The sequence below is a fragment of the Peromyscus maniculatus genome, chromosome 2, assembly GCF_049852395.1.
Source record: "Peromyscus maniculatus bairdii isolate BWxNUB_F1_BW_parent chromosome 2, HU_Pman_BW_mat_3.1, whole genome shotgun sequence".
Taxonomy (NCBI): Eukaryota; Metazoa; Chordata; class Mammalia; order Rodentia; family Cricetidae; genus Peromyscus; species Peromyscus maniculatus.
In genome coordinates this window covers 172291401-172304180 of record NC_134853.1, presented here as the reverse complement: position 1 = coordinate 172304180, position 12780 = coordinate 172291401, and the positions used below count along the sequence as shown (strand labels likewise).

The window sequence follows — 12780 nt, the reverse complement described above, 5'->3', positions numbered from 1 at the left end:
GCGGGACTAGGTAGCTGAATAGCAGCTGTGGGCTTGGGATTTGAGGTTCGGTTCCTAGCTCTGCCCAGGACTACCCCCTCCCCACCACCACAGCCTACGGGGTTATTGCTAGGCCTGCTTCCTCCACAAGGTTGCCCAAACCCCAAGTGTCTTGGTTTCTTTTCTGTAGCTGTGATAAAGTACCCTGACAAAGGTAACTTAAGGGAGAGGGGGTTTATTTGGCTCACAATTCTAAGTTACAGTCCACTGTGGCAGGGAAGTCAGAGAGTCAGCAGCTTGAGCAAATGGGGTCACTGCATCCGCAGTGAAGAGCAGAGAGCAACGAGTGCATGTATGTTAGAGCTGAGCTTGTGTCCTCCATCTTACACAGTCCAGGATTCCTTTCCCAGGGAATGGTCTCATCCACAACTAAGATGGGTCTGCCCATGTCAATTAACATGATCAAGACAGTCCCCTACAGCTGTGCCCACAGGCCAACCTTGTCTAGACAAGAAGTCTCTCGGGGACTTCTTTGACAGTTAAGATTCACCATTATGCTACACTACCCTTGGGGTGGCCCCGGCCTTCAGGCTTCCTTGCCTTAATGTCATGGCTGGATACCTCCTTATGGCAGCCTATTTTCCCCCTCAATCAGAGAAAGTAACCCACAATCCATGTGACTCATAGTCGGCTGGCTGCTGAGTTCCAGGCAATGTGGCACAGGAGGTGGTCAGTGCCTCCGGCCCTCCAGCCACCCTCGCTGTGGTCAGCCTCCATGTGGTGATCAGAGACAAGGGCAGGAAATGGTGGTGGTGGTGGGAGGAAGGGGAAGCTGCCTGAAGGTAGCCCATCCTGTGAATAAACTACCCCGGGCTTGTGCCTCTGCTCTGGCCTAGATGAACGGTGTGACACTCGAGAGCTGTCAGAATATCATCGAGCAATTTGAGCCTTGCCCGGAAAATAAGAGCAAGGGGGTGCTGGGCATTGATGGTGAGTGGGTACTCTGCTCAGTTCAGCTGTTCTGGGGGGTGGTGGGAAACTAACGGGACAGCTGCATGCCTGGACAAGGGACTCTGCCGCGCTGGCCTGCACTGGGCCACACTCATGCCGTATTGCAGGCTTTACCAACTACACGAGGAGCCCCGCTGGTGACATCTTCAACCCTGAGCACCACGGCGTGCACCAAGACATGACACGGCCATTGAGCCACTACTTCATCACCTCATCCCACAACACCTACCTCGTGGGTGACCAGCTCATGTCCCAGTCTCGGGTAGATATGTATGCCTGGGTCCTGCAGGCCGGCTGCCGCTGTGTGGAGGGTAAGCACTCCTGGACTCTGCCCCTCCAGCACAGAGGACCAGTCTTGGCTGCAGATGGCACCTCCTTCAGGAAATGGGCTGGGCTTGAGGAACCATGGGGGCCTCTGGCAGGGTCCCCCTGTGGTTGGAGTCCAGGGACTCAGCCTCCCTAGGCTTACACGGCTAAGCCTCTTGGGCTAACCAGGGTCTGCTTGCCCACAGTGGACTGCTGGGATGGGCCTGATGGGGAGCCTATTGTGCACCATGGCTACACTCTGACCTCCAAGATTCTTTTCAAAGATGTCATCGAAACCATCAACAAATATGCCTTCATCAAGAACGAGTGAGTGGCCTGGTCTCCTGGGGGCTGGCTCCTGTGGCAGGCAGGGGAAGGGCATCCAGGGTTTGGGTTTCTCTCCTTCCCTGTGTTTCCCAGTGGACAATGACTATAATATCCAACTGGCAGGGTTTGTTTAGAGATCATTCTTTGAGGGGAGTGGTGGGGGAGGGAACTGAGCCTTGGCAGGGGCGGGAGGAAAAGTTACGGTGTGTGTAAGAATGGACTGCAGGATGATCGTTGTGCCTGTAGCCTATCCACAGACACTTAGTGGCAATCTCTGGTCTCAGCCACCCATGGAAGTGACGGCCGGAGCACTAATTACCCCCAGGAAGCCACTCTGTGTCCAGACTCAATTTGCTGTCACTCAGCTGTGGCCATAGATGCTGCTGAGAAAAATCCATTTTGGTTTCTGGAAATAGAAGACATTACCTTGGCTAAACAAGACTCTGGAGCAGAGAAGGGGCTGGTGAAACAGGGAGCCAGGTGGATTTCGGAAACAGCTGCGGGGCGGGGTGGGGGGGGGTGTCAGTAAGGCTCTCGGGATTGCAGCTGAGGAGCTGTTTCTGTGAGCCAGCATCATCTTTCCAGGTACAGTGTTCCCCTCAAGGGCCTGTCTTGTCTGAGAAATGGGGAGAAAAATACTTCCACCCTGCTCTCTGCCCTTTTCATATCACATGACTGCCTATTTCTTGTTCTGGACAGTTACGTTTCTAAACAGATCATGATTGCCCTTTGGTAAAAATCAAAGTCAGATGTATATACATATAGTTAAAAGACAAACAAAGCAGAAGCATTTAAAAAGCTCCACCCCATACTCTTCATTCTGCACTGAGCAGGTAGCAACTGTCCTGCCTGATGGTGCGTGCATGCCAGGCTTAGGCCACTGTCAGGACTCCAGGGCCTCCACTGTCTAGCTCAATGAGATTATGTTTATTCATTATTCTATATTATCTCATACATGCCATATTCAAACCACGACTTTTTCAGACACCATCTTTTTACTTTCCTGGAGTTTTTGATTTCCTTTGTTTTTTTCTCATGCTTTCTTTACTTGTCCCTAAAATTTCTCAGTTTCTTTCCTACCCATTTATTTACTCTTCAGAGTTATTGGTGGGTCACCTCTTAGAGCAGATGGCAGATCTTTTACCTAATTACTTAACTACTTATGTCATCATCAAAGGTGTAGGTGGCCTGCATACCTACAGATATGGGGCCTCGTCCCACCCCTCTTGATTGGTGCCACAGGTACCCAGTGATCCTGTCCATTGAGAACCACTGTAGTGTGGTTCAGCAAAAGAAGATGGCCCAGTATCTGACTGACATCCTTGGGGACAAGTTGGACCTATCCTCAGTGAGCAGCGAGGATGCCACCATGCTTCCTTCTCCACAGATGCTCAAGGGCAAGATCCTGGTGAAGGTGACTTTTCTGGGACCATCACTGTGATGGCCCTGGCCTGGGGCCAAGCCGGAGGATGACAGCATCTATAGACAGATTTGGGGGTGGGCACTCACCCTTGGGGTGACCATACCATCTTGAGCCACCTCTCTTGTATGTTGCTGCTACAACAGCAGCCGCTCTGGTTGCACAACTACAACCCACTTTATGTCCTGAGGCTCCAAGAAGGGGCTTGGAAAAGCCCCTCCCTATTGCAGCTGCCTCTGGTGGGTACCAGCGCTGGATTCCTGTACTCCCTTCAGAGCGTCTCCCATTACCTACCTTGTCCCCCAGGGGAAGAAGCTTCCTGCCAATATCAGCGAGGATGCAGAAGAAGGTGAGGTATCTGATGAGGACAGCGCCGACGAGATTGATGATGACTGCAAGCTTCTCAATGGGGATGTAAGTGGGAGCCAGAGGCTCTGATGGAGGTCCTGAGGGTGGGAAGCCTGTGGTCCCCAAGAGTAGCCTCTTGTCCTGGTTGCCAGGATGAGTTAGGAAGAGTGACATCTGGGAAGGATGGACATAAGGTTAAATGCTGGTGTGGTGTGCAAAGCTGTCTGGCTTCTGAGGTTGTGCTGTGCTGGGGTCTATGCTGTTCTTCTGCCTGCTTGGCCCTCTGTATAAGAGACACGAACCTCATGTCTAACCAGCAGGCCAGCCACACGTCTACTGTTGTCTCATTTTGGTTTCCATTGCTAGAACTGACTCTTGGATTTTGTCTATGATGCTGACCTAGTCCTCTTGGCCCTCCAGTGAGTGGAGGCAGCACTGAGCAGGAATAGGGGTGCCCTTCGGATTCTGTGTGCCTTAACTCAGAGCACCTCAGCTGACTGGTCAGTCCAAGCTGGACTCCGGGTAGTCATGCCTAACCACCCCATGCCCAGCACCAGTACCAACTCCAAGGCCAGCTCCAGTGCTGAGATCTCCTGTCTGGCAGGTTCCTCTGGTGGTCATCTCCACAGAGCCTCTTGTATCTTTACTGCAGCTGGTCTGGACCAGGGCTGGGGGCTGTGGAGGGAGCCTGAGCAGTCTGTAAGAGCCTCTGCTAGTGGAGTTGGAGGCTGGAGGAGCTGAGTGGAGGCAGCTGTAATTGACATCTCTCTTCTGGGCACTGCTCATCCACTGCTCTAAGTTGCTGTGAGGCAGTGAAGACTTTATTTTCCCCTGAGGAGTCATCAGATGGGAAAATAATTGTGCAAGAGGCCTCTGGGCCAGAGCTGGCTAATTGTTTTAGAAAGCCCTGAGACAGCAGATTCTTCCTATTTTGGGTGTGCCTGCACATGTCTCTGGTTGGCCCAGGATGGTGACAGAACTTATGACTGTGATACATCCCATCCTGAGCACCCTGGGAGTCCTGATGTCCCAGATTGAAGTTCTCCCTCGAGCACTCCAAGTACATCCGTGTCTCACTGGGCTTATCTTGTCAGAGAGGCCACCCAGCCAGGGTTAGAGGTTTCTCCAAAGTCTGCCCTGTCTCTGCGGTCTGCTCGACATGCAGACATGTATGGTGGCCAGCATGTGGGTCTCAGACCCTATGTTATCTTCAGAATGTCCCATCTTCCTCCCGGGGGGCCCCCCAGGTAGAACCACGCTACTCTAGGGATCATGTGTCTGGGCTTTAGTGCTGTCCATAGCGGCCTCTGCACTGAGAATCACAGGGTATGTACAGGGACTATGATGGCTGCCTCTCTGCTGCTCACTGGGATGGGGACAGATACCAATGGGCTGACTTCTGGCTGTGGCAGGCCTCCACCAATCGGAAGCGTGTGGAAAATATTGCTAAGAAGAAGCTGGATTCTCTAATCAAGGAGTCAAAGATCCGTGACTGTGAAGACCCCAATGACTTCACCGTCTCCACACTGTCCCCATCTGGAAAGCTTGGGCATAAAGCAGAGGCCAAGAAGGTGAGATCTGTGTTGCTGACACATACTTCTCCAACAGCTAGTCTGTGGGCTGGGTGAGGGCCCAAGAATATGTGGTAGTAGATGTATGTACACATATAGGCACTAGTATGCAGAGATACATCTATAAAAGCTATCCATATATATACCTGTGAGTACACTTGCACCTGTGCTCATGCCAGTACATGTATACACCTGCATCTAAACACATATATGCACAATGCTTGCACATGCACATACATACCTGCATGCATACCCATATACACATACACCTCTGCACACATGCCTGCATGCATACATGTACATATCATGCTTGAGTGCTCATACCATACAACACTCATACATGTGCACATACCTGCACACACATATCTGTACATACACACTCATCTGCACATGTCTGTACAATACTCACACATATTCGCATACCTGCATACACTCCTGTGCACACTCATGTATACTAGCACAGTATTTGTAGGTGGGCAAATAGTGCCTTGGGGACCTATGGCTTCTCTTGGAGGGGCTTTGAGCATTGCCTACCTTGGTGAGGGTTTCATGGGTGATGGAGGGTGGACATCAGGATCTCAGGGCCCAGCCAGTCCTAGGAGTTTGCCACTACCTGAAGCAGCTCACAGATATGTGGGGAATACAGAGAGAATGGCCCTCAGAGACTGTCCTGGCAGGTGTGATGGGGTGGAGGCAGCTGCCAGACAGGCTGGGTCAGACTGCGCAGTCAGTCTGCGCCTCTGGTGGGGAGCAGCAAGCCAGGCTTGAAGGACAGGTACACTAGGTAAGTGGCCTGAGTGAAAGATCCGTACAGCAGCTGGCGGGTTGGGCAGCTGGCCTCACAGCTGAGCAGGGCATCTGCAGAGTGAGATGGCTAGAGCAGCTCCCATTGCCTGGGAGCCTTCCCTCCCCTGCCCTGCCCTTCCTGTGGCACTGGCTCACTTTTTGCTGTTTCCAGGGCTCTTGGGAGGGCTAGAAGGGGGCCTCTCCCAGATGAACAGGGTCCTCTCCTGCTGTATTTTTAGAGGTGTGTTTATTTCCACCCCCAACACTGGAGGGCTCAGCGTAGCTGATATGATAGCTCTGTGCAGGTGGCTCACACAGGTCCTATGCACACAGCCTTCTTTTTATTTTTAGCTCCCAGACATTTGGGCAAGAGAATGTAGCCTACCTGATGCTTTGCCCAGCCTCTGTTAGCAGAGGCTGAATGGAGGTGTGGCCCTGTAACTGGTCCAATCCTGGTGAGGGTTAACAGGATCTCTGCTTTTCTTGGCCGACAAAAGGACACAGGGGCGGGGGCAGTAGCACAGCTTGGGCCCTGCTATCTCATGTGTGAATAACTGTGCTCAGAGAAAGCTTCTTGGAGGAAGAGAGGAAGAGGAGGAAGAGGGGGAGGATATCCTTTATTGAGATACCCAGGTTGGAGGAGAAGCTTGGACCCCCAGCCTGACAGTATCTCTAGGCGGTCTGTGACACACAGTGTAGGAGACAAACAGAAAGGGGACACATCATGAAGTTTGCAGAGCTAGGGGCTGAAGAACTGAAGCAAAGGGCACAGACCAGCTAGGGAGCTTCTTGGCATGTAGTCCAGATGAGGGATGAGTATCTGTGCTCCTACCATGAGTCACTCTTGCCTTTTCTCCCCTCGGGCTAGGTGTCATTCTCTCTGCATATGAACCCTGAGGACATGAGGGCCAGCTCAGGGGCTCTTGTGAGACAGCAGGAGGATTTGAGAGTAGCCTGCGAATACAAAGGGAGACAGAAGAAACCCCGACTAGCAGTTAAACATAGCTCCAGAGGTCGCAGAACAGAACAGCGCCACTGGGGCCCTGTCCCACAGGTTGGCCCCAGAAAAGGATCTTTTCTGCTGAGGATGGAGGCTTAACTGCTGGCCTTATTTGTGGAGAGGACCCCCCAGTGCTGCCTATACTACTTTGCCCCAAACTTACCCCATGATCAGATGTTCACAGCCCCTGAGGGTGGCTGGGTCAAGCTACATGTGCATGGTACTTCTGGGCTGATGATGGATTTTAACCTTGTCATGTGAACTGTGGCTGGTGAGCACACACATGTATGGTCAGTGTATACTTCTCCTAATTTGTGTGCATATTTTAGTCATTCAAGGCATGGTGATGGCAACAGTTTGAATATTACTTAGAGAACTTAGAAACACGTCAGCCTCATGAGGTACTCAACACATGAGTGGCAGCTTCTAGGTCTTCTCCCACCACACGTTCCCAATTTCAGAGCCAAACGGACTATCATTTTGGGGGCTCATAGGCTAATGAAAGGATGTGCAGGACACAGATATACCTGGCACCTCAGATACTGGGAATCTGCCTCTGGCTCTGGACTTTGGAAGTCTGTAGACTGGAAGGGCCTGGCCAACATGGCCACAGGGCTACTCTGGGTATCAGGAAGGGCAGCCACTTCTGGTCCTGACACTCCAAGAGGGTAAGAGTAGGAATTCAATGTAAAGGCAGGAGCTTCAGACTATCGTCACATCAATAAGATCAGCAACAGGGCATGCTTGATGATGTCGGGCAGAGTAGCTTAGGCAGAAGAGATCATGGGAAAACACCAGCTCTTCTCTGAGACAGTGGCAGAGAACTAAGAGTTCTCTGTGGTCAGGGACCAAAGTAGGCTCTTTACAGTGTGAATAAGTGTCCATGGTATATGCAGAGGTGTGTACATATGTGCATGATATATACAGGAGTCCATAATATGTGCAGGAGTCCACAGTGTGCGCAAGGTATGTGCAGGGAGGGGCCCATGTGTTCAGGTGTCCATGGTGTGTGGAGGTGTCTACAGTATATGAAGAAGTGTCCATGTGCATGTATAGGAGTGTCCTTGAGCTAGTGTGCAGGGCTTGCATGGAGTGTACAGTAACATCCAAGCTATGTGCAGATATGACCTGTGGATGTATGGGATACACAGCATGGTACATGGACAGTTCTCCACACTGTGGTACACCCTGCATGTCTCTTACTGACACCTTTCTCTAGCAGGGATTCCCAGCTGCAGGTACATGGCTCTAGTGAGTCTGACAGAGACCATTCTCCACCTAGGCCAGGGAACAGAATCAGATGGGGCGCCCCAACTAGAACTCTCCTGAGTTCCCAGGTACCCGTGCAAGGGTTGTGGGGAGTGAGTTTCGACAGCCATGGTGGCCTTGGAGAAGCAAGTGTGCAGGTTGCTCAATGGTTGTGATGTGAACAAGCTTCCAGGATAGGGTCCTGGGCCCCAAGGCCAGGACCCTGGAGGACCACAGGGTATGCCTACCCTGCGCCCAGTGGGTAGGTAGTTTTACCCTGTACTTCCCAGCCTCACTTAGCTGGATCTGGGATTATTCACCTAATTTGTGCAGAAATAGGCTGGGGCGTCAGGTCTTCAGGGATTTTCAAAAAAGGATTATGTAAGCAGACTCAGCTAAAGAATATTCCAGATGCAAGCTGCACTTATTATGCAGTCTTCATCCATGATAAGAAAAATTTGGAACTGGTACTTGAGTTTAAAACCACACATCTTCAGGCATCTTCCTGGTAGCTGTGCTTGGCTCTCCCAAATCAGTGCCTTGCTCCCAGACCTGGTCAATTCGACTTCCTCCAGAGGGGCCTTCTGGGGTCACCCAGGAAGCCATCCTGCCCTCCTTGGCTGGTCAGAAATTGAGTTCAACTTCTGTCTGCCTCTCAGGGTCAGAGCAAGGTGGAGGAGGATGTGGAGTCCGGGGAGGACACCGGGGCAAGCAGGCGGAACAGCCGTCTCCTCGTGAGCAGCTTCTCCAAGCGCAAGGTGAACAGAGGTCCTGGGCTAGGAGGTCCCATCTGGTGCTACTTCCATCCCTGTACCATTTGCTAGCTGTGATTGGGTTCAGGGTCCCAAGGTCAGGAGCTCTGGCTACTGCTCTCCCCTGACCCACGCTGGCCAGTGTCTGAGATTCAGATATCCCATGGCTGTCTGAGAGTCCCCCAGGGCCAGAAGCCTGCAGATACCTCTGTGGGCCCAACTGGGTAGGAACTCAGGAACCTGGGCAGATAGCCTCTGCCTTGCACATCCTGTCCTTTTTCATGTCCTGGCTTGACCCATGGCTTCTCAAGTCACAATTCTACCTCCCTGCACAGAAAAAAGGCAGCAAGATAAAGAAGGTGGCCAGTGTGGAAGAGAGGGATGAGAACCTGGACTCCCCAGGAAGCCAGAGCCGAGGGTCAGTGCCCTGCCCCAGTGTGTGTGTGTGTGTGTGTGTGTGTGTGTGTGTGTGTGTGGTTCTTGCCCAGTTCCAGGGAGCTATCCCTGAGTGCTGGGCAGAAATGGGGGGCTGGTATGGGATTCCATGCCCCACTGTCGTTCTGAACACTTAAGCAAGCGATGAGAAAGAGAAGCTGTTGTCCAAGCAGCTGCAGAAAGGGACGCACAGCACAGGGCCAGCCTAGCAGTGCTCAGGTGCTAGGGTGGGGGCGGGAGGGGGTCCTAAGGTTCCCTCAGAGTCTCCTGGGCATAGACACTGCCTGACCCACCAGACCTCAGTTTCTACCTCCTCTTTCCAAGGCCCCCAACTGTATATTCCCTCCAGGGGCAATGCCTGTCTATCTCTGTGCCTCCTACAACCCACAAGAGTGCCAGTCTGCTTGTGTCCACTTGCTTTCCACAGCACCTTAGAGAGTTCACTGGGGTCTCACACCCACTGGTCTAGCTTGGAGCTCACGCCCTCCTGTCCAGCCCCTCCCCTTCTCCTTCCCAGGCCTTGTTCAAGTCTATTTCCTCTTTCTGTGCCACAACCAGCCTCTCCCCGCCTTTCTTGTCTGCACTCCCAGCTCTGCCATGCCACACTGCTAAGTCACTGGCCTGTCTCTTCTCCATGACTAATTCCCTCCTGCCCAGAACGCTTCAGAAGCTCATATTCCTCAGAACACCCCTTGGCTGGGCAGGCATCCCCAGCCCTGATCTTGTACATGCTCAGGGGCACCCAGCGTCTTTGTCAAGGGTCCAGATTCCCTGAAGGCTTTATAGCCGCCCATACAGACATGTTTCCATAGCCTCATCACTGACAGGGGTGACTCCTACTGTGAGACTACCTTGAATACTAGGGTGGTAGGTACATAGAACAGAGAAGACTGAGCTACCAGGACACTGGAAGGTTAGAGTGGGGTACTTTGCCTGCTGGGGTGCAATGAACCTTAACTATTGTTTACAAGTCCCAGGTTGCCTGGGACATGTGATTTGGGGAGCAGATGGACCTGTACAGGCCCTGGAGCCTGAATTGAAGAACAGAAAGGCTGGCTGGGACTGGATGGGAGGGACGTAGCCACGGGGTCCTGAGTAGCCCTGCCACACCCTCGTAGGACTGCCCGGCAAAAGAAGACCATGAAGCTGTCACGAGCCCTCTCGGACCTAGTGAAATATACCAAGTCTGTGGGCACCCATGACGTGGAAATGGAGGGTGAGGGCCACGTGGAGGGTGGGGCCAGGCAGGTCAGCTGTGGGGTACAGGCTCTGTGTGCTCATGGCTGACTGGTCTGTGCCCCAGTGGCATCTAGCTGGCAGGTGTCGTCCTTCAGTGAGACCAAGGCCCACCAGATCCTGCAGCAGAAGCCTGCCCAGTACCTGCGCTTCAACCAGCACCAGCTCTCACGCATATACCCCTCCTCCTACCGTGTTGACTCCAGCAATTACAATCCGCAGCCCTTCTGGAATGCTGGCTGCCAGATGGGTGCGTGCAGGCATGTGGTACAGGGTGGGATGGTGAGGAGGGCCATCTCTGACGGTGTTTGGCAACCAGGGTGGGGCCTTTCAGACCCTAGGGTGCAATAGAAACACCGTCTGTCCCTGCACTGCTAGCACGTATGCTGGACTTCCAGCCTCAGAACTCATGCAGAAGAGTGTGCGAACATTGCTGACCTGCATGGGTGTCTGTCTTCCCTCCAGTTGCCCTGAACTACCAGTCAGAGGGGCGGATGCTGCAGCTGAACAGGGCCAAGTTCAGTGCCAACGGTGGCTGTGGCTACGTGCTCAAACCCCAGTGCATGTGCCAGGGTGAGGGGCTCATGCTGGGGTGGGCTCCTGTGAGACTGCCCTGAATACTGGGGTGGTGGGTACACAGAGCAGAGGGGAGGGTCAGGCTGAGACTGAACTACCAGGACACTGGGAGGTTAGAGTGGGATAACTGCCTTCAGGGGGTGCAGTGACCATAACTACACCAGGGTCCTGAGGGTGGGGATTTAGGGAACCCCTCTGCTGGGCCCTGAGCTCTAGGCTGCATGAGATTCCGGGGCAGGACTTGTCTGGGGCCCTGGTGTACTCTAGGAGATGCAGGCTCAGGTGCTGGACAGTCCCTGAGCATCAGTCCCTGATGGGCATGTCCAGGAGCCATCCACAGTACTCTCCCAGAGTGCTGTGGAGTCTTCCGTATGCATACTGTCTTCTCATTATGCCTCTCTTGGTTGCACTGAGCTGTGTTTCACGGCATGGTGCACCCCTGACATTAGCAGCCTGAGCAAGTCCCCACCTACCCTGTGACCTGCCCTCACTATGATGCAGCAATCCCATCCCCGACCAAAGCTTTCTGACTGTCCCATGGGGCTGTTTTCTGCCAGAGCCCCACAGATCAATAGGTAGGGTTGTGCTGTAAGCTGTGCACTTGGCTCACGCCTGTGTCCTCTCAGGTGTCTTCAACCCCAACTCTGAGGACCCCCTGCCCGGGCAGCTCAAGAAGCAGCTGGCCCTGAGGATCATCAGTGGCCAGCAGCTGCCCAAGCCACGGGACTCAGTGCTGGGTGACCGTGGGGAGGTAGGGGCAAGTCCATATGGGCAAGGTGGGTGGTGGGAGGGCCCAAGGCCCTGGTGCCACCCCTCACACTGTCCCCAGATCATCGACCCCTTCGTGGAGGTGGAGGTCATCGGGCTCCCTGTGGACTGCAGCAAGGAGCAGACACGAGTGGTGGACGACAATGGTGAGGGCCCTGGTCAAAGTGGGTGAGGGCACCAGATGCCAGTGTGTGCCCAAGGCTGCCGTAGACCCCAGAGGAAGTGGCCAGGGCCACCTGCTGGGTGCTGAGTGTCCTGTACCTCCACTCTGGAGCCCCTTAGGTGCCAGTCGTTGGTTCCAGCTTCTGGCCTGCTGATTCTGTCCCCACTGTCTCCAGGATTCAACCCCATGTGGGGGGAGACTCTGGTGTTCACTGTGCACATGCCTGAGATTGCACTTGTGCGCTTCCTCGTCTGGGACCATGACCCCATCGGACGCGACTTCATTGGCCAGAGGACGCTGGCCTTCAGCAGCATGATGCCAGGTAGGGAAGAGGCCCAGGCTGGGGGTGGCTCAGCACTTGCCAGCATTCCCCACGGTGTTCCCCAGGAGCTCCTAACTAGCCGAGAGCACAGAATCGGCACTCGGCCTCCCCCTCTTATAAGTCGGAGGCTCTCTGGTCCTACCCAAGGCCTAAAGACCTTTGAGGAAAGTATGAGTTGGAAGGGTGAGAAGAGGTGGGAACTTGGATGACTGGTGACCCTATTGCTTCAGGCTATCGTCACGTGTACCTAGAAGGGATGGAAGAAGCCTCTATCTTTGTACATGTGGCTGTCAGTGACATTAGTGGTAAGGTGAGTATTGCCTCCCAGGCCTCCTGCAGCCACTGGATAGTACCAGCCCCTTGCTCCTGCCCAGTCCCCTTCTGGGGCTAGGGCCTGCCACTCACTCCTCTGGGCCTCTTCCTCAATCTTTGATGTGGGCTATTGGGAGATGCCGACCCTGGAGCCTACCAGTGCTGCCTCCATGTCCCAAGGGGGTTTTGGGCATCCAAGTGTGCCAAATGTCCATGTCCT

The 12780-nt window shown here is 53.6% G+C and overlaps 1 protein-coding gene across 6 annotated transcripts in view; it reads left to right on the top strand.

Annotated features, from left to right (window-relative positions):
- The window catches only part of Plch2 (phospholipase C eta 2), a 78092-nt gene that overhangs the window by 59468 nt on the left and 5844 nt on the right, over positions 1–12780 (top strand). For all 6 annotated transcript variants that reach the window (XM_076565806.1, XM_042272268.2, XM_042272267.2 and 3 more), the window contains 15 exons: positions 876–969; positions 1098–1301; positions 1503–1623; positions 2866–3037; positions 3350–3457; positions 4804–4962; positions 8656–8754; positions 9084–9166; positions 10302–10399; positions 10487–10669; positions 10885–10992; positions 11622–11746; positions 11825–11909; positions 12102–12248; positions 12479–12558. In XM_076565806.1, the coding sequence (XP_076421921.1) occupies positions 876–969; positions 1098–1301; positions 1503–1623; positions 2866–3037; positions 3350–3457; positions 4804–4962; positions 8656–8754; positions 9084–9166; positions 10302–10399; positions 10487–10669; positions 10885–10992; positions 11622–11746; positions 11825–11909; positions 12102–12248; positions 12479–12558 (1866 nt within the window). The remainder of the gene's footprint in view (positions 1–875; positions 970–1097; positions 1302–1502; positions 1624–2865; positions 3038–3349; positions 3458–4803; positions 4963–8655; positions 8755–9083; positions 9167–10301; positions 10400–10486; positions 10670–10884; positions 10993–11621; positions 11747–11824; positions 11910–12101; positions 12249–12478; positions 12559–12780) is intronic.